The sequence below is a fragment of the Habropoda laboriosa genome, unplaced genomic scaffold (genome assembly GCF_001263275.1).
Source record: "Habropoda laboriosa isolate 0110345459 unplaced genomic scaffold, ASM126327v1 scaffold92, whole genome shotgun sequence".
Classification (NCBI taxonomy): domain Eukaryota; kingdom Metazoa; phylum Arthropoda; class Insecta; order Hymenoptera; family Apidae; genus Habropoda; species Habropoda laboriosa.
This window is the reverse complement of record NW_017100268.1, coordinates 3,084,613-3,105,002: the sequence shown is the minus strand read 5'-3', so window position 1 is coordinate 3,105,002 and position 20,390 is coordinate 3,084,613. Positions and strand designations below refer to the sequence as shown.

General features: G+C 41.7%; 2 protein-coding genes across 2 annotated transcripts in view; both read right to left on the bottom strand.

Moving 5' to 3' along the window:
- LOC108573473 overlaps window positions 1-1,772 on the bottom strand; it is a 10,928-nt gene extending 9,156 nt beyond the window's left edge. Inside the window, exon 1 of the mRNA XM_017935929.1 lies at window positions 1,740-1,772. Within this exon, the coding sequence (XP_017791418.1) occupies window positions 1,740-1,772 (33 nt within the window). The remainder of the gene's footprint in view (window positions 1-1,739) is intronic.
- A 12,357-nt stretch (window positions 1,773-14,129) lies between these two features.
- LOC108573411 (serine-rich adhesin for platelets-like) overlaps window positions 14,130-20,390 on the bottom strand; it is a 230,192-nt gene continuing 223,931 nt past the window's right edge. The window contains exons 7-8 of the mRNA XM_017935853.1: window positions 15,167-15,407; window positions 14,130-14,574 (exon numbers count right to left, since the gene is read on the bottom strand). Of these exons, the coding sequence (XP_017791342.1) occupies window positions 14,327-14,574; window positions 15,167-15,407 (489 nt within the window). The 3' untranslated portion in view covers window positions 14,130-14,326. The remainder of the gene's footprint in view (window positions 14,575-15,166; window positions 15,408-20,390) is intronic.

The window sequence follows — 20,390 nt, the reverse complement described above, 5'->3', positions numbered from 1 at the left end:
TAATTTAGCATCTTCGAAACGGAGGTTGATCGATTGGACAAGTGGTTGCTTAGGGAGGACGAATGTTTGCGAGGTCTGTTTGGATTCAATTAGCAAGGAAATCGAGAACTTTCGAATGCTGCAATTCTTCTTTTGCGAACAGCTTATAACAGCTTATAACAGATATTTCCTGATCTTTTTGATTCTACGGGATGGTTTGAAACGACAGCGTCGAGAAAATGATTGTGGTTAGTATCTACTTGTTACAAAAGTTTCGTGGACCTTAGATTATCAAAACTTTCACCCAAGAAGATGAGTACTTGTAAATTATAGGCGACAGTGGACCCACCATTTTGTGTCAGCGTATCGAGTCGAATCTCCAGTGAAACTTGATACGAGATTACACCTTCGATCCAAGCTAGACTTCTCTATCTTCGAATCTAAAGAATCTTCCATAAATTATAGGAAATTACTGTTAACCCTTCGAATACATTAAATCTCAATTATACACGTAACGATACGATAGGTTTTGTTTGATTTATTATCAAGCTGGTAAAGGTGTGATCCAAGGATCGATAGATCTTACATTTTCCACGCGTATTTCTTCGAATAACCCAACTTCGCCGAAGAATCGCTGAAAGATTATCAGATAAGGAGCATAATAAATCGCATTGTAGCGATTTCATCAATCTCAATCTGACAAGAAGGAACAATTCCACATCTGTCTATCGAAAAACCTAATTCTCAGGACCTGAGAAGGGTGAAAAAAAAAAGAAGGTGTGCGAGCAAAATTGATCGACGAAATACGATAACGAGAGAGGAACAATTGACTCGAGTTGATAAAAATCGCCGGTGGTAATTGCACCGTTCAAACTCGTATTTGTAATCGTCGATAAATCTTTCACTCGGCTGCCACGTGAGAGGGAACTCGCAGCAATTAAGGAGAATCTATTTACTTTTCCTGGTTCCGGCAGGTTACCGGATCAAGGCCACGCAAAGGTTGTTCCACTTTATCTGAGAAGAGAGCCGGCAGAGGCGGCCAGCCGAGCAGTCAGTCACCTTTTTCTCTACGAAAACACCAAGTCCTCTTTAAAGATCCTCTCGGTGAACTCGAGTCGACGACGGTGACGTTGAAATGCCATTGAAATGTAAGTATCGAGTGTGACGACGTTTGTGATAAAATGTGATTTAACTCCTTGTCAAGTATCGTACTTTTTAAATTGATCGAGTGTTTCTTGTTATTTAATAGAAATCATGGAACTTTCGCAGAAACTACTGTGCTATTTAATTTATTAGATAACAAGTGTTTGTTATCTAATCAATTTTATGGCGCAGTAGTTTTTGTGAAATGTAATTTGCCGTTCAGAAATTAATTTGCCGTAAGTAATTAAATTTGAAATTAAATGGTTGAATGCTTGTTGTTGAATTTGATAGGACAGTAGTCTTGTGAAAATATGATTAACCATTCCGAAGAGAGCACCACTTACATGAAAATTTGAATATCTAGGGTACGTAAGAGAAGAACCAGTACTTTGCTGGCTCATTTGTATAATGCCTGTAATTATGTCGCTTTAACGAAAGTTTCTCGTGATTATGAGTGTAGGGGACACGTTGTTGTCGCCGATTCTCGAAAAATTGGTGAAAGTAGAATCGTCTCGTTTATCCTCGTGAATTAAAAATGCAAAAATATTCAAGCTACATTATTTCTACATTTTCCAATAAAAATATCATCGAACACAAAGAGAATTCTCGTTTCTTACCGCTGTAACTAGCAATAATCCTCGCGCCATCATTGCTCCCTCTTGTGATCTCTCATGAAAATCTTCTTACTTCCTCTCGATACACAAATTCACACTCACTATCACCATCAACTCTTCCAACCCTCGACTAAAAATTCCTCGATCTCTAATGCTTCCAACGAATCACTGTTCATCAAAATAAAAGTCTCGTCGATCCCCTAAAAATCTTCGATTCCCTTTAATTCTCCGGTTGAAAAATACGTCCGCAAATCCCCCAAATTGTTGAATTCCTCGATCTCTAATGCTTCCAACGAATCACTGTTCATCAAAATAAAAGTCTCGTCGATCCCCAAAAATCTTCGATTCCCTTTAATTCTCCGGTTGAAAAATACGTCCGCAAATCCCCCAAATTGTTGAATTCCGATACAATCTCCGAATGAGAAATTAAACGTTACCCGAGTATGGCTAGATCGAAGTTCTCGTCGGCTCTAAGTTCGCGTCTGTGAACAATTGGACGTTGGATGCTCGGCGTTCAGTCGTCGAAGACGAAAAATTCAGCGCTCGCGTGGAGGTGCACACCGACCTCTGGTTCGAAACGGCGCGGAGTGCGTACGGTCCTCGTCTTCATCAGGTGGAAGGAGACGGCGAAGAAGAAGAAGAAGAATCGAGCCCGCGATGCCTGGCGGGTCTCACGTGGGGATAATGTAGGAACGAGCGTGCTTCGTCCTGCGTGTTCCCCCTTCGTCGAGCCGTGACCGAGAAAACCGGACGGCCGGATAAGCGTGTCGTATTCGAGAGGAGGAAGAAGTCGGCCACTCGACCTCCTCCTTCTTCCTCTTCGCGTATATACACAGCTTTACCTCGCGGGGAGCATCTGGCCGAGCGGTGGGTCCATCGCGTCACCCTTAATGCGACAACACGTCACGTTTTCTCCTTGTGCTTTTTCGTACCCCTTCCTCTTTCGCTTGCTTTGCATATTTCCAGTTCCTTGGAAATCGCTGGTGTGATCTTTGTGCAATTGAAAATCGCGAAATAGTGAGAGTACGATATGTGAAAATCTTAGCGATTCTACGGTTTCCTGTGGATTCATTCTTTTGCTTGATATTGTCACATAGTGAATATAGTGTTTTCTACATTCTGATATCTTATAATTGCACAAATATCCACAGTCTAATGATCAATTTTCAACGATTTGAACGTTGACAGTGATTACATAGTTTATGAAGATGAAGATGGTCCTTTTTTATTTCCTTCTTTCCTTTCTTATCCAGTGATTCATTGGAACGTCGCAGTGAAGTGCCGATTACCTCGAAATCATACTTACCTTAGCACCTAATGGTAGCGATGTTGAAAATAAAAAGTAGCGGTGAATGAGTTCATGACAAAACGAGCGATGCGAACATGAATTTCCAAGGCTTCTTCGGCCTCTTACTCACAAAGTAAGTTAATTTAGATAAAAAGCTCGGTAATCCTATAAAATTAGAGAGCGCAAAAGTTCGAGCGAAGACGACACAGAATGTAGAAATGTTAAAAAAAAAATTCTATTTCTCGTAAACGGAATGTCGTATAATTGAAACGTCTACGAGCAACTATTTCACAAGCATACACGAAACTATCGAGAAAAATAAACGGTCACTAATTCTTCTAACCAGTAAAATCCTCGGATCGTGGTAAATTGAACGAAAGAATTGGGAACGTTCCCTAATAACACCTTTCACGATTAAATTCCCGATGAAAAGTGACGCGTTACACGTCTAAGTGACGCGCGATGTTTTCTCCCTGATTGCCGCTGTCACTGTGCACGTGTATACTTTCGACAGAAACCCCGAATGACAACCACAATTCCGATTTATCTCGTTCTCCGCGTGAATTCGAACGGTAAAAGCCGCGGGGCAAATTAGTTGAACGCGAAAGAATATAAATCTTCGTTCCTCTAAACTTGTTACAAAATAAGGAAAGAAAAATCGAGGTTCTCGTTAAAACGATAGATCATCGTGGAAGATTGTGATCCGAGGAACAGATGCTTGACGCTGCGTTTTCTCTACCATTCCGTTGACAACATCTTAGATGAAAAGGGCTCGAGATAACATCTTTATCTCCAAGTACCAACACAGAAGATGACGCTAATACGAAACTTAAATCGAAACGCCGAATGTCGCGTCGAGAAAGTTACACTATTCTAGAAAGTCAAGTGTAATAGCTTAATCAACGTCGCTAACGTAATAAACAGTGAATAATTTAACATTCAATTTATAACGCACAAACGACGACAGTTTGAAAATAGTCCTACTTTCTACTCCATAATTTATCCATCTAATCAAATTTTCTACAATCTTCTCCTTCGAGTATCACGAATCAATAATAAACAAACTCGAACAAGTTGAAATATGAAATTCCCAGATTCGTTAATATCGCACGTAACAGTGCTCATAAACCGCGTGTACTCGATCGGAGAACTCTTCCAATACCAGCAATAATCATTTAGGAAGGCTTGTTAACGCCAGAAGACGCTATTAGCAGGAAAGTTGTGAATCGTAGACGCGAAACAGGCGAACAATGTCGTAAATTGCGTCGATTAAAAGGCGCACGCTATAAACTTTCATTTCAGATTCGTTTTGCCCACGTTTCTAATGGCGTTCGAGGAGCGCCTGACGAATCGAAGGGTGAAAGCGAGCAAGCTGTACCGCGTCGAATTGCCGCGGCTTTTCGAGTTCAATCTGCAATCAGCGTTTGTCACTCTCGGCGCAAGCCTCTCTTCGTGGTGAATTTCCAAAGGCGTTCGGTATCGTCGTAGGAAGCCGGTAATTGGTGACGTTTCGCGTGGAAACGAGCAGTCGTCGGGGCATTTAACGCGACGTTCCGATGCCACGGAATTGCGAATAGAAGAGCGTGATCAAGTCGCGGCGAGGCAACTGGTTTTCGGTATATTGAGGAGTGAAAGAGGATACGCAGGTTCTTGGACGCTCTTATCACTGTTTATAGGCTTCTTAGCGGCTGTAACGTTTCGATTGCGAGGTATATTGGTAGGTGGTGAGGTTCGATAGGGGTGTGATTTAGGAAATGGGAGATAAATCTACTCCTACCGTCGGTTGAGGAAAGTTGGAGCTGGAATTCTGCTTCTCCAAGTGTCTATGGTCGTAGAGTTAAGGTACGGTGAGTTGGTCTTGTTTATATGCCAAGATAGAATTGTATTTTTGAAACTTCTTTGGGGTCTGTTATCGTGTCTCTGTTATGCAGAGCGGGGTTGTAATTTTAACGATGAGTTTGCGTAAATTAGGCCTGGAATCTGAAAGTGGTTCAGATACTTTAAAACGACAGTCTTCGATGTTTAAACTACTTTTCAACTACTCTATGTACAACAAATTCTATTTCCTCGAAAACTATGCTTCGTATAATTAACCTTCGATATTTAAGCTCTTGCAGAACGATTAATTTATGTTCTCCTTTAAAAATTATTTGTGAAATTTATCAATAAAAGACGTATTCATGATTTCTAGATTGAAAACAAAAAATTCTGCTCTATGAACAAACAATTTTTAAATTCATAAATTAGTGTTGGCTAAACAAGTTGCCCATTACTGCTTTATTATTATTAATTTCCCTAAGAAAAAACAAACCCTGTACAAAATCCTCCCAATCATTTTCAATTTACATTCTCCTACAAAAATGAATCACGACTTTTGTCGACAAAAAGTGTATTCACTGTCGTCTATGTCGAAAAAAAATTCTACTCTAAAATAAACAATTTTCAAATTAATAAATTAAAAGTTACTGTCTAAAAACCACGCCATATATTCCCTTCCTGACGAACTCCCCACAGAATCCCCCAAAACTTTCTTTTTTCAAAAGCACCGCCCAAAAGTGTCACCAAAAAGCCAACTCAAACGAGTGATAAATCCACAAGAGTCCCCTGACGATGCCTCTAATTTCGCTCGATAAATTTCTCGCGGCGAAACTGCCACGCGTAAAGTGTCACGGTTCTGCGATGCTGCGGGCGCCGTTTCCATTGTCCGCCACGGCGAATCTGCATTCCGAAACGGCGCGTGCAACGAGGTTCGGCCCGCATAAAGATCAACGGGACGCGGCCGTGAGGTGTTCCCTGCTTTAACGACACCACACTGTGTGCCTCTGTGTGTGTGTGTCGTACAGCGGGGATATTTAAAGCAAACTGTAGAAATGGAAATAAACGACTGGTCGAATCGATCGCGGAACGATGCGCGGCTCACTTAACCCGATAAAGAGAATGGTTATTGCCAGCGCGCGTGGACCAACGCGCGCCTCTGCTTCGCGTTTCAGCGTAGGACTTGCGTGGAACAAGTACCGTCTGAACTAAAGCCAGAGGACGAAGAGAGAGAGAGAGAGAGAGAGAGAGAAAAAGGAAACGAACATCGTAACCGTTCGTTCTTGATTTACGCATTCGTGGCGGTTGAAACCGCGCGACCAAGCGACCGGACGATGTTAACGAGCCTTTCGATCGCGTTCGAGAGGAGATTTAGAGTGCAGACCTTACCGCGGTGTACCTCGTAAAATTTGTCAACAAGTGCGCCAGAGTTTAGAGGTGGATTAGTGGATTTAGGTGGACAACGGCTTGGCAAGGTTTGCTTGCTGTTTCTGGAGTTTCGAGTCTCTCTCTGCAAAGTTTCCTCAGGTGTTACAGAGTTTAGTTCATCTGTGAGTTTGAAGAGGTGTTACTAGTTCCTCTACAAGTGAATTACCGAACGTCTGTAATTAGATTTGTGCGTTTTTGCGCCGAAGATAGCGGAGGGAAACTTCCACCGGCTGTTAGGAACCTATTTGAGCGCCTCGTAGCAATGTAATTTGCACGCTGGACGAAATTGCTCGTTTCCTTCGTTCAGTTCTTTCGTGGGAATGAATTAAACTCTGTCTCGCTCTTTTCGCCTTTTTTAGTAATTCTTTCAGCTGAATGTTTCAAGTATTTTTTAATTTATGCCACATTTCCTGCGAAGGATACTGAAGCTAGGAATATTGTTAGAATGTTCGTGAACCGGAAGTCATCTTCTTCTGTTTTCTAAGCGAGGCGAGACTTTCGGTGAAATCCGCCAAGTTTTAGCAACAATATGTACTTGAATTAACATCACAATAGTATCTACGCATCGAAATACAGAAAAGGTGAAATGTCCTCGAAGGTAAGTGTTACTAAATCAAGACCTCGAGGCGCAGGAAACTCGGTCTTTTGAAAAGATCGCGACGATACAATCGGCTCTACCCGCGAAATTGGAAGAGCCGCGGCGGTTTGAAAAGCTTACGACGACGATTCTCGCGTCTGAAAACGGCTGAAAGAGGCTGGTGGCGGTGCCTTTTGTTACTTACGTGGCTCGTTTCATCTTCGATTCGTCACTGGCTGTTCGTTTCCACGTGAAGAACGACGCCGGTAAAAACCGTTTCGTCGGAAACGTATCGGGAGACGTTCGAGAGAGAACTATTCCGTGGTTATTATACAGACGAGGAGGAAAGTATTCACGATTCGACACACACCTTCCAGGCGTTATTTCGGTGCGTTCCAGTAAAGTGAAACGCGCTCGTTTCGAGGAATATTTAGGTCAGCGGCTCGTTAACGTTACTATCAGAAAAGAAGAAAAAAATCGCGCTGATCAACGAGAGGTAGAATTTTCAGCCGGTTACCAATGAAAGTGGAACGTGTCGCTGCGTTCTTACTTTTAATCGCGTGACGATTCCACGGAATGGAAAGGATCTAGCTTCGATGTTTATCTTCGTAGCACCGATTCGTTGATTGTAAATCGGTACGACGAAGTTAAAAGAACCTCGACGAAGTGTTCGATGAGAGTTTGCCGATGGAAATCTCGATACACGATGTTGCAATGTGTTAGGAGCTTGCGGTTGATCTTTCGATCGTTCAAGCTTTGCCGGTTTTTGCACGTGTGTGCCGACTAATGTTCTAAGGCTTCGAAGGACCAGTTTCTTGATTGAAACACTAAGTTTTTATTTTATGTTCTATTTTCTACAACTAATTCAAGGTATAAACTCTACTGCGAAGTGAGAGGTGCTTCTCTTGCGAGTGGCCAAGTGTTTCTCCTGGAGTCTCTGCGGTTTCCCTCGACGAAGACTCCTATTTTCCTAAAAACACCCTGATTGCTGATTTTTCCTTTTCTAGATCACCAATCAGTTTACTCCGGTGCATCGCATCCTCCCTCCATTTCGCCCTTAGCGCGTTATCTTAGGGTGGGGTAAACAACGACCGGAGAAAATGTTCGGTGGACGGATGGGTGGGAATCCTGTGGAATCTCCGCTTTTCTAGGCTTTGTTAAAGTCAAGTGGGCCACTTTTCTATTTTCCGTTCGGAGACTCCAGGATTTATGGCAGGGTCTGGTCCTAGGGACTAAGTGTCGCAGGCAACGCAATAAACACTTGTGGTGTTTTGAAAAAGCGATATTTGCCTGCGACTGCGACCACTTGACTCGCTGCCATAAATCCGGCTACAGGATACGCCTTAACACAATGTGAAAACAGCTGATCTATAATGATCTACAACGATCCTTGATTAGAGAATACTTCGTGAAAGAATTTATTAATTTGGATAACGTTGAAACGGTTGAAAAGTCAATTTTGTTTCTAAACAGCGCAATATTTCAGAGAGAAGAAATGAGTTATCACTTGACTGAGCAGAGCAACGCATATTTTCACTCGATGAGAATTTCACTTTATATCTCGAGCTTAATCGCGTTAATTTGAAGTGTCCCTGACACCTCTCCGCCGTTTTCCATTTCCATTTTACTCTCACGTTGTTACACCTCGACACCGTTGCTGGATTTCTAGGGGAAAGTCTTTCTATAGATAGCATCCGCGACCTAGACACTCGCGTTCACGAAGGATACGATTCCCCGCTGGCAGCTCTGGCTTAGTGACCTTAGCGAAAATTGCCAGGCATCGTAATTAGCTCGTTAAAGTCATTGTCGGCTTTTTACCGATGCTTCACGTGAACGCAAATTGCCATCCCCCTAATTACCGCTATCGAACGAGGTTCTTAATACCTATCTGCGATACGTTAATTGAAAATGACTCGTAATTCCTCGGTACTCGATATATCCAACACTTTAGAGAGTTTTCAATTTGAAATAATTCTCCGTGAAAGAGCGTGATTCTACCGAAATTAAAAACGAAGAAAAAGAAGTATGAAAGTTAAGGTCATTTTTAGGCCATTCGAGGACACGAAAAAATTGCGTAAAGATCTTTGAAAGTCGTTGAAAATCATAAATTAACGAAAAAAATTTAATTTGAAATACACTTAATACGAGGTCTGCAGAAGTTGAGATACATTTAATTCGAGGTCTACAGAAATGAAATTATATTTAATTTCAGGTCTACAGAAATGGAAATTTACGTTTAATTTGAGATCTACAGAAATGGAAATACACTTGGTCCACAAAAATTGAAATACACTTAAGTCAAGATTTACAAAAATTAGAAGAAACTAAAATACTGTCTTCAACGTAATACATTATCACTCGCAAGTATTTTCCCGCCTATTTTCTCAAAAAGTTCTTCGCTCCAATACCCAACTTGGTCGAAAAAATTTATCGTATTTTTCAATAAAGGGACAAAAGAGTAACTATGCAAACACTACACAAGAACGTTAATGTCTATCACCGTTACGATTCCATTTTACATAATTTCTCATACATCGCGACATTTCGAGACGAAAATAACACATACATTTTTCCCTCAACGTTAGATCTCTTTCTCTTCCGACCATCGAACCGGCGATCGCCATAAACGAGTCTGGACGTTTTACGGCTGTTTCAAGATTTCTGGAATGCGATCCAATTTACGATAACGATCCTTACCCCGGTACACGTTCCAACGCACCAAGGCCCCTGAAGAGTGAAGACAACTGCAGAGAACGTTCATATGCCATCCACGAGATCCCGAGACTGACAGCTCTCGGGGATGATTGGAGATGCTCGACGATTCACCGTGCGGTTTACATGCCTCCTTTACGATCATTCCGCTTCCAATGACTTCTGTGTTCGCCTTCAGCTCCGCTCCAATATATTCGTTCGATCCGTTCCCGCTAAAACCGATGAAATTAATCGAACGAAATGACCCTTAAGCGTTCCCATGACCAGATAAGGAAACCACATTTCCAAGCTCCCCTGTGTCCTGTACCATTTCAACTCGTAAATCAATAAAAATGATACGATCTCGGATCAACGAACAGTTTCCACCGTTCTCGATTTGTTATTTTCGAAAATAACACACAGAAGAAACGAGATAACAGTGAACTTCTGCGCTCTTTTTCTCTTGATTTACCGCGTGCAACACACCTAACAGTTAACGACGATAATTCGAAAACCACAAGGGTATTACGAAGCCGCCTCGATTCAAAAGGACCAGAGTTATTTAAAGAAGTACCAGTTCAATTTCACGCTGGGCAAAAACTTAAACGAACGACTGCCCTTTCCTCGTGATAAATTACGAAATTTGTAGTTACATTGGTCCGTCCGAAGGATCGATACGTTCCGTTTGTAAAAGATCGCGAGGTAAGCGGATTCAATTAATGCACGAATGTGTCGCGATCGTTTCGGTCCTTTTGCAGTGAAAGGACAATACCGTTAGCGGGCTCGCGTGATTACGCCTAAAATTATGCAAACCAGTCGAACGTCGAGCCACCTTTTACGAGGGGATCTCGTAACGGAATCGAATTTTACCGATTCGACCGGCGTGGTTCCTGTTTCGATGAGAATTTGCACCGGCTGGAGGGAAACGCCAGTTTAATTGCAAATAACACACGACTTCTGTAATTATTACAGGCTTCACGTTTCAGGTATCGACATGTTTCATTCAACTTTCAGTAATAAGAAGCGTTACTTTACTTATAAAAAAAAAAGAAGTCTTCCTCGAAGGACGGAGAAGAAAAGTTTTGGCATCGCGTTGTAGAAAGTCGGACACCGCAGGCGAGTGCAATTACAATTTAAAGTAGCTGAATAATAGAGATACTAGCTTAAAAAAAAAAGAGCCGAGTGAAAGTTTCATGATCACAAACATGGAGGGTACTCGATGTCCACGAAGATCACATTATAATAGACGCAAATCTCTCCTTCTAAAGAAACGAAGGATCAGAAAGTGTGTTTATCCGAGTAGGAAATCTCGAACCGCAAATTGCAAGTGCGTTAATGTATCTTCCTATAAATGTAATTTAATCTTCGATGATTCCCCATTTCCACTTCAAATTTTCACGTAAAGTATCCACTTACGTGTTTCACTTATGTCAACGGTAAACATGAAGATTTTTCAAGCTGGATCACATTATACGCCACTCGAAATACCAATCTTATCCGTCACTTCGTTATCAGCCAATTCTTCTTTTAATTCTTAAGTGTTTTCGATGAAACTCGAGGATCAAGATGTCGCGTGCAGTTTCTTAGGACTGCGGCTGCTTTGGCAAAAGTATTGAAAGCAGGCTAATTAAGCGAGGAACAAGAGAACACGTGAACGATATCGCGAGGACAATTGGTTCGTACGTTTTCGCAATTAAAAGGACGCGAGGGCAGGAGTTTAATTGAGACCCGCGCCAATTATTCGCGCATTCCTCGCGTGGAAACTGGGAACGTTTTATCGAGACACTTTCGACTATTTATCTCCGTGGATAAAGGCACGGATAAATTTGTCGAACGATAGAATTCTACTTTGGAATCGTGCGACGTTCAATTAAATTTTACTATCACCGCTAATTAAATAATTTTCTCCGACGTTCCTCGTATCGTTTCTGTTAATTTGAAAATGGTTTTATTGTTTAATTAAAGGTACGTTTAAATCGAGGGAATTATTTGAATCGTAAAGTAAAGATGGAAAAAATTAATTGAAGCGTTATCTTGGTAAACGTGTGAGTGCAAAAATGTTTCAATAGACATTCCAGGTAAATTGCGTTATTTGTCCGCGTCTTCCAGGTGTGCAGCAGTACTCACGTTCATTTTCTAAATAGTTCCACTAATTCTGTGTCTTCCGTGATATCCTCTTGAACCTTCGAGGACCTGGTATCGTTTCGGAGGCTTCGAAACCTCTGCCTTTATCGCTTCTTCACGTGTTCGCGAATAAATCCGCTTGTCTGGCACGAACATGATTCGATTAATCAGGAAGAAGACGTAAAATCGCGAGCAAATAATTTCTCACGTCCCTTGCGAAACTTCAAAACAGCTCTTTCGCTCGTTAAGCTAATTAATATACGCTAACGTGCACTTGTGAAACAACATTTTAAAGAATATAGTAGAAAAAAACATATTTTCAATCGTGAATTAGAAGATTTTAAGGATAAACGAAGATCGGCGAAAATTTCCCAACTTAAAGTGAAACATTACTTCTAAAAATAAACACGATGCGAAATGTTGCGAAACTCCGACGAAAACAAAGAACAAAAAACCTCTGATATTTACGACAACGTTTACTGACAAAAAAAACTTCTTACAGTAGTTGAGTTTACATACAATAATCCTTGCATTTTTTTGGGGGATAGAAGGGGGGCGGGAGACGAAAAAAAAATAGGAAAAATATGTGTGTCTGTGTGTGTGTGTATATACGCTCGAATCGCAAAAACTACGCAGAGCAATGTCGCGTTGAACGTCGAGTATCATCGACCAGCGTCGCTTCCTTTCGATAATACGGTAGCGAGGTCGGTTATCTTCGCAGAGACGAGAATCGACGTTCGGTTTACATACAAAAAAAAAAAAAAAAGACTTAATAAAATAATCAACCGACAATGGTGGGGCTTTAATCGATTCTTTAAGGGGAGCTATCGTGACACATACATATACATTTACACACATATATATGTATATATATGTATATATAAAAAAAAGAAAAAAAAATGTACGCAGATATCACAATCCGGAAAAATAAAATTTACGCGCGATTTCCGTGGTTAAATCGAGAGGACCAATCGCCACCCCAGACGCATCGAGAGAGACTAGAATGATTAAGAAATATTATAATCGACGATTGAAATCTTATAAACGTACATGCTTAATAACGATCCATTAATGATGATACGGATAATAACAAATAGAATAATTATTATAATAAGAATTCTCGATACAGTTACGATGAGAGATGATGAAGAAGAATCGCGTTTGTTTATTAAAAATTTTTCTCTTTTGATTCACACGATGTGTTCATAGTAAATGCGACTTTATGTACAATGCTTCGAAGTGAGAAATCGTCGTCGTATATTTACGTGTACACCTATACGTGCGACAAACACAAAACAATTTTCTGCTGATCTGCAATCTTTTTTGCATTGTCACGCGATTGATACTCGCGATGGATTGCGTAATTGATCGTTTACGTATCGGTGTCTTTTTTTGTGCCAAGTGTGTACTTTTTTGGACGTGAAACTTTTTTACATACGAACGAAGTCAGAAGTGACAAACGTGAAATTTACATACGTTTTCGTATGAATCTGTCGATTGAAAGACACCGATACGAAACGAACTTCTTCGACGATCGATGCGAACTAATTGAAAAAAAAAAAAAAAAAAAAAAAGAAACACTAGATACATAATAATACTAAATGAAATACTTAGACATTTTTAGACGTTCCTTCCGCGTTCGAAAACACGAAGAATCAGTAAAGAACGCCTGTTATCCTTAAACTGTACAAACTGCACGATACATCACGCTCGTATTTGCATTGTTAGATCATTCTTTTCGCGATTTCGCCTTCGTTTCGACGTCAAAACTAATCACGTATACCATTCATCACGCGTCTCGTTCTTCCACCCTTTTCTTCCACTGTATTCTTCAACCTTTCGCGAGTCTCATACTCGGCTGATTAAATATTAGCACTTTTTTGCGAATCCTGTAAGCACCTACTCGAGCAAAATTCATCCGAAAAACAAGACCGTGACAGAACCAAACTCGCAGTGTCGAAAACAAAAAACCAGCTTCTAGATTCTGTATACGTTCGAGAAATGATTATCTCTTACCAAAAAAAAAAAAACAACAAATTTGTACATTTTACCTACACAGAATTAATCTTGAAACCTTTGCAACGATACAATATGAACGGATTACGATTGCCAAAGCTTTCAAACGTACAATTCACCCCGGCAGCTCTCGGAGCTTTCCACCGATCTATAAATTACACGAGGAACTGCTCGAGCGTTCCTCGCGCGTATCCATTTCCACGCCGGCCGAGGAAAAATCAGCGAAAGAAACCAGTCTATTCGCATAATCCTCTCCGCAAAACCGCACACAACACGCGTTACTTCGTACAAAGAGAGACATCACGCTACTCACACTCGCGCGTTCCACCGATCATCGATCAGCTCCCATGAGTGAATCGGTCGGAGGAGCCAGGCCAGGTCTCGTCGGACGATTCGCAATCAACCACCGCATTCTCCGTGTTAACTTCGTTTCACACAGTCGGCGAAGAAAAGAAAAGAAAAGAAAAGTTTGTCTCGTTGGACAGTCGATCGTTCCTCTCGCTGGACACCGAAGAGCGATCTCGTTGAAATTATAAATCATCATCCGTCTCGGTACGTTCGATCGTGCTCGTTAGGTCGAAGATGGGAGGGAGGAGCTCGTAAACGATTCAGAGAAACGATTCCCAAAAATGGATCTCCTTTGATCGGCGTTCAATCGGTGCACTCGGAGGCGAAACTCTCGAGATCGACGTAATGCCCGTTCATGTTGTCCTCGAGCAGCTGAGCAAGATCCCTCCTGAGCGTCTGAAATTCCGGCCTGCGGTCTGGATCGGCGTGCCAACATCGGGATATCACCCTGAACAGCTCGCTTCGACAGTGCGAAGGCCTCTCCAGTCGATAACCGTTCTGCACGTTACGCATCACTTCCCGTGCCGTCATGTCCGGGTACGGTGTCGAACCTGTTCGCAAGAAAATTTGTCCACGTGTCAGTCGATGGAGTTCAAGACGACGGGATGGCGAGAAGCATTTCCTCTGTAGAGGGTGTCTCGTTTGTAAGGAATATATGCGTTATTTTCACTGGTATTGAGAGTGAGAAGAAATGACCGAACGGAGATATTTTTTGCCTTTGGATGGCGGATGCCGGGTCACCCGTGACCCAGCTTTTAGAAGTCTCTTGTTTCAACCAAAATTCTCCTCTCCTTATATCATCAACATTTTTCTTTTACACGATATAATGCCTAGTAAAACGAAAAAGATTGTCCGAGGGTTAAAGTCACTTCGACGTTATTACGTCGCAGGTCGTTGAACTCGTATCTTTTCTGTCAACTACAAAAATTTCGATGACCTCGAGGAAAACAGAGATTCACTCACTCTCCTATCAATGCAAAGTTACCGTCATATTCTAATTATCAAACTTCCTTTTTTTCTGAGAATTCTTATGCTTCCTGGAATACATACTAATTTCGAACTTTTGAAATGTGAATTCCAAAGTGCCTAAATTTCTTTGAATGAAGGATTAAAGGATATTTTATCCAGTGAGGAATTAATTACCTAGAGTGACGATCTCCCACATCAAGATCCCAAAGCTCCATACATCCGTCTTTGTTGTGAACAGCGAATACAACAACGACTCAGGCGCCATCCACCTGATCGGCAGAGCATTTCTCCCGTGTCTGGTCTCGATCACCTCCCCGTCTTCGTTCGCGAATCTGGACATGCCGAAGTCGGCGATCTTGCACAGCTTGTTGTGGTCCACCAGCACGTTCCTCGCGGCGAGATCGCGGTGGATGATCTGCAAAATCGAACAGAACACACACACACAAACAGTCTCGATCAGTGCTTCGCCATAAGACGTGACCACAGGTGGACGTCCTGTTACGCAACCATCACCGCACAGTATCGTGTGACAGGACGAAATCGAATCCTCGGAACCGGTGAGACAGGCGCGAAGAAAAATCGTCGATCTATCGATCCCCGTCAACGACGGAGCAGAATCTGTTGAACGAATTTAACGACGCGCGAATTCCGCGTTACCCGGCTTCGTAACACGGTGGGCAAGGGTTATTGCTTATTATTTATTACACGCGTGATTTATCGTCCGGGTTCGTCGTACTGTTACCCGCCGCGGAAGCTCACCTTTGATTTATTTTACGTTCGCGTGTGGCCCGTGGTAAAGAGAGTCTCCCGCCAGACGTGAGTACGCTCCGATGGAAATTGCTCGGCGCACCGATAAACACGTGTGAAATTTAATTGTCGCTCGGCATAGACGCGTCGATCGAAATCAACGATGATGTTTGAGCAACGTTTCCAACACTCGATTAACGACCGAACGGTACTCGAACGGTGCACAGGACTTCCGTGCTAGGTGGTCGTTGACTGAGGTCTGTCTGGTTGGATAGAGGGAATCGCGTGAACGTTAATTGACGGGTTAAGAGTGAACGTTTCATAGCGCGGGCTAATTCAAATTTAGTTTTACGTCAAATGAAAACAGATCAAGCATCGAAGTATTTAATTTCCATTATTTTTAACGATCTTTTGCCATGTTTCACCATCGCGATAGAAACTCGGTGGCTTTGCGAATCCAGGCGGAAAGAATTTATTTCTACACTTAATGTACCAAAAAAAGAAAAAATACCGCGTTTTATTTAACCCTTCGAGGACAAGCGGACCTACCATATGTTGTATTACCGTTGTTATTGTTCATTAATTATTTACTGAAAATGTGTGTTACGCTTGTGAATCGTAGATTTCGTAAAATGAAACTGAAAGTGTATCCTCGAAGGACTAACAGAGCGAAATGGTAAACAACGATTCGCGAATCTTTGATCCGATCACTGATTCTAAGAATCGCTGAAAAAATGATTACAAATATTCTACACATTTCATCAATCAAAACGTTCTTCCTTCTGCGTCATCTTCTCAATTTTAAGACTAAAAAAATCGTCGTCATAACACTTCCTCGCCAAACAAACGCGACAAAAACACGCGTCCTATCCTTCGCCCTGAAGAGCGATCCTGTTTCCTCATTGGCCGGTCTTAATTAAAAATTCAGCGCGGAACGAAAGTGATTTATCGCACTTTCTACCCGGTATCGGTTCTCAAACTGTAAACAGAGTGCCTGTCGACGCAAAAGAAAAAATACGAATTCACCGGTCGGAAAATCCAACTGGTTTCTCGTTCGACCCGCGGTCATCGATGCTAATGAACTTACGCGGCTCAATGTCAAGGCGAGCTGTACACGCATACATCCTCGCCGTTTCTTTAATGACTCCATCTTCTAGATTTATAGCGACCACCGGCGGAAAACTCGAACGCGAGAGTCCCCATTTGTCCCGCGGACGTGGCCGCGTTTTTGCCAGCTAACACGACGTTTCGGTGCCGATGAAAAATGCATTTCCGCGTTACAAAGGACGTGAAATCGTCTGTGTTGCAAGGAAAAACGAAGTTGACGGTTCTTCGTTCGAATTAACTCGACTTCCTCCGACAAATATTTTCAAGCAACGTCGCCGGGTTGACGAATAAACTGAAAACGTTGCAGACAGCTTTATTGCTCGTGCATTGTTATCTTTATTATGCCGAGAAAAAGGAAATTTATTTTTGCTGTTATCTCCTCTGCAACGATAAGGATTCCTCCTTTGTTTCGACGAGTCGGCGGTGGAGAAGTTTTTCAAAATGTCACGCGTTGTATCGTAAACTCGACTCTGAATTAGTAAATAGTTACACGGTACAACGTTTCGATGGAGAAATAATGTTGAATAATTGATCGAATGCATCGGTATTAATTCGCAAGTAAAACAACACTGTGCAGAGTGTTCGTAACGATTTAAACCAATAATCCCCGCTGCTTCGACGCTTTTAAATCGGTTTTCATCTGGTTCGTGCATCAGCGGTCGCCTCGATTTTCAATTAAGCTCGCTATGTGTGCCGGCCTTGAGAAGAATTTCTACGAAGTCGTATATAATCTTTGATTGAAATCGACATCCTGACTGTTTGGTTGCTCTTAAGTCGTCCTTCCAGCGACCAGGCGCGCAGGATACTGATTCCAATCGAGGCTTCGTTCCCGCTGTTCGATGCCTCGAGCGTCCCGACCGCGCGCGCCGGTGTATCTCGCCTCGCGAATCATAACCGGTCGACGATGATATTTAACTATTTTCCATTTTTCACCTCCGATCTAATTGACCGTACCTCGGCTACCGTGCCGTCATCGATATTCAATAAAAGAAAAAGAAAAGGAAGGAACAGCGGCCCTGTGTTGTTTACGAAAGGATTCACGCAGGTGAATCTCTTCTCTTTGTCCTCGAGAAATACAATTATTTAATGGTAGGTATAAAAAGATGATTTGTATTTTAAGCTCGGGAACGTGTATCGTTCGTGTTCGAATTATAGATGAGAGGATCATTTGTTATTCTAATTCGCTGCTGGAGGAAATTGTACTAGGAGAGGGTTAAGGGAAGATGACACGACAGAAGCGAGGGCCAGTCGGAAGAATTATGGAAATGAAGGAGATATGTATCGACTGCTTAGAATACTTATGATTCCTATGTAAATTACAATATGCGCATGAATCTTGGGGTCTAAGGTGTTCAATTAGGATACTAACAATCCTCAGAAATGGCAGTGGTGATTTTTCAATTATTAGTGATTTTCAAAAAAATTAATCGAGCGACATCTGCTTCAAGTAGAATTCTATCGAAAGTATTATTGAGCCTTTAAAGTCACCGCTTTTGCAGCGTGGAGCACATACATCAACTCTGTAATTAGGTATTAATATTCTTTAGAACTTCAAAGCTGTAAATATGATCTTTTTACTATTTCACGAAGGAACTCTAAATCAGCAATGATTCTTCCACGATTCCAGGGACCACAATAGCGTATTACAATAGTAAATTAATTTTTCTAACAGCACATTGAATTTCGACGATGCCACTACAGCACTTAGAAAAGAGTCGAACCTTCAGGCACGTTTCTCGTAATCGGTCGATCGAGAAAGAACCTTGATGTTCTCCAGGCCGGAATGCACACTACCGTTTTCCTTCCGATGAGTAATTACTGTCCACTAACTTCAGAAAATTAGCTTTCCCGCGGTGATTCCTCGAAGGCGATTACGCCGGCAATTCGACATTCGTAGAAAATAATTACAACGGTTTATTCGGTATTTGTCCTTGCGAAAACGTCGTACAATTCCTCTAATCTATCCTCCGCCATCGCTATCTACTCCCTTCGATCAATTTTCTTTGTTCACGCTGTACCACTACAAATCTCATCTTACCGAACACTTGGCAAAAGTTGAATTTATAAAATTTCTACGATGAAATTTGGACACGAACTCCCTCGTGCTGTATACAACTCGAGGAGATAACTGTAGGCGAACGGGAATTCACGATGTTGACTCGAACAATTTTTTACTATTGCGAAAAAAGGCTTCCATTAAGCGTCGTCGAATGCGTAAAAATGTTTCTTTCACGTGTTCCAGGCGAACAGTGCTCCAGTGACTGGTTGAAAAGTTACAACTGCAATATTTAAACTGCAATATCAGCTTCGAATCGCACATTCTTCGCCGCGACGTTTCGAAAATCGACGACCAAGAAACTCTCCCGGTGTCTCGTTATCTTCCGAACCTTTTCCCTCGTTTCTGAACGCGTTCAGAAGAATTTTGTCCACGAGAGCCTGCTAGGTTACCAACGATTTGTAGTCATGAGACCATTTCTACGCTCGAACTTCGAAGTATCTGAACCTCCTTCGATGATATTTTAAGAACAATTTTACGTAAATTCGCTAAAATTGTCGATAAAAAAATTCTGCAATCTTCGCCGCTGTAATTAACAAATTGTAGAGTCGTTAAGTTTAACGTACAGTCTGGAACAAAAGTCCCCAACCCTCTGAGTCCAGTAATTAACTACAGTGAAACAGAAGGAAATGAAAGGGAAAGCAGGATACCTTCGTGTCTTATCAAACCTACTAAGTGACCTGAAATATCCAAAACCTTCAAAATTAAAAAGGAATATATTCAAATTTTTGAGAACTTTTGTTACAAGCTGTATTTCAACGTTGAACGAATTAACACAATGGCCAAGAATCGATCCAACATCGGGTAAAAACGAGGGAATATTAAGCTACATGCTAATTTTCTATGAAAAACCAGGGAACGCTATTCTTCACGTGTTCCTGTTAATAGAAATTTATCAAGGTTCACGGGGTAGTGGATTGCCCAATTCGTGGACCTGATTTTTGCCGACTGACACAGATCGAGAGGACGAAATGGCCGCCCAGCCCGGTACACTTTACGGCGCTAAGAAAATATTTGAGGTACAAATACCGTTGTCAAGCTGTTTGTCATACCGTCGGTTTTTTCGCTCTCGACCTTCAGCAGTGACGTATAGGCAACCTCGAAGGACGAGGGATTCGATGGATTTTTATCACGGGAATTTCTTTTGACACGTAGGTGCCATTTGTGAAACGCGTTGGGCATTGCAACGGTGAAATTTGTCGTGAGATGGACTCCGGGTGCGAGGACTGTGATTTATGGCCGTATTGTGCAGCTTCTCTGATTCGAGATGCGGGACAGAAGCTCGGAGAAGGGAATATCAGTGGAAAATTTAGGATAATATGAATAATACGGAAAAATAAAAAATTCTCATTAATGTTAATTTCAGATTTCGGGAGTTTGCTTAATTCTGAAGTTTCGAAGAGAAATAAAAATAGGAAAGTAAGAGATGTTCGATGACAAATTTTTACTAATATGAATTTCAGAATTTGAGATTTTCAAGAATAAGAG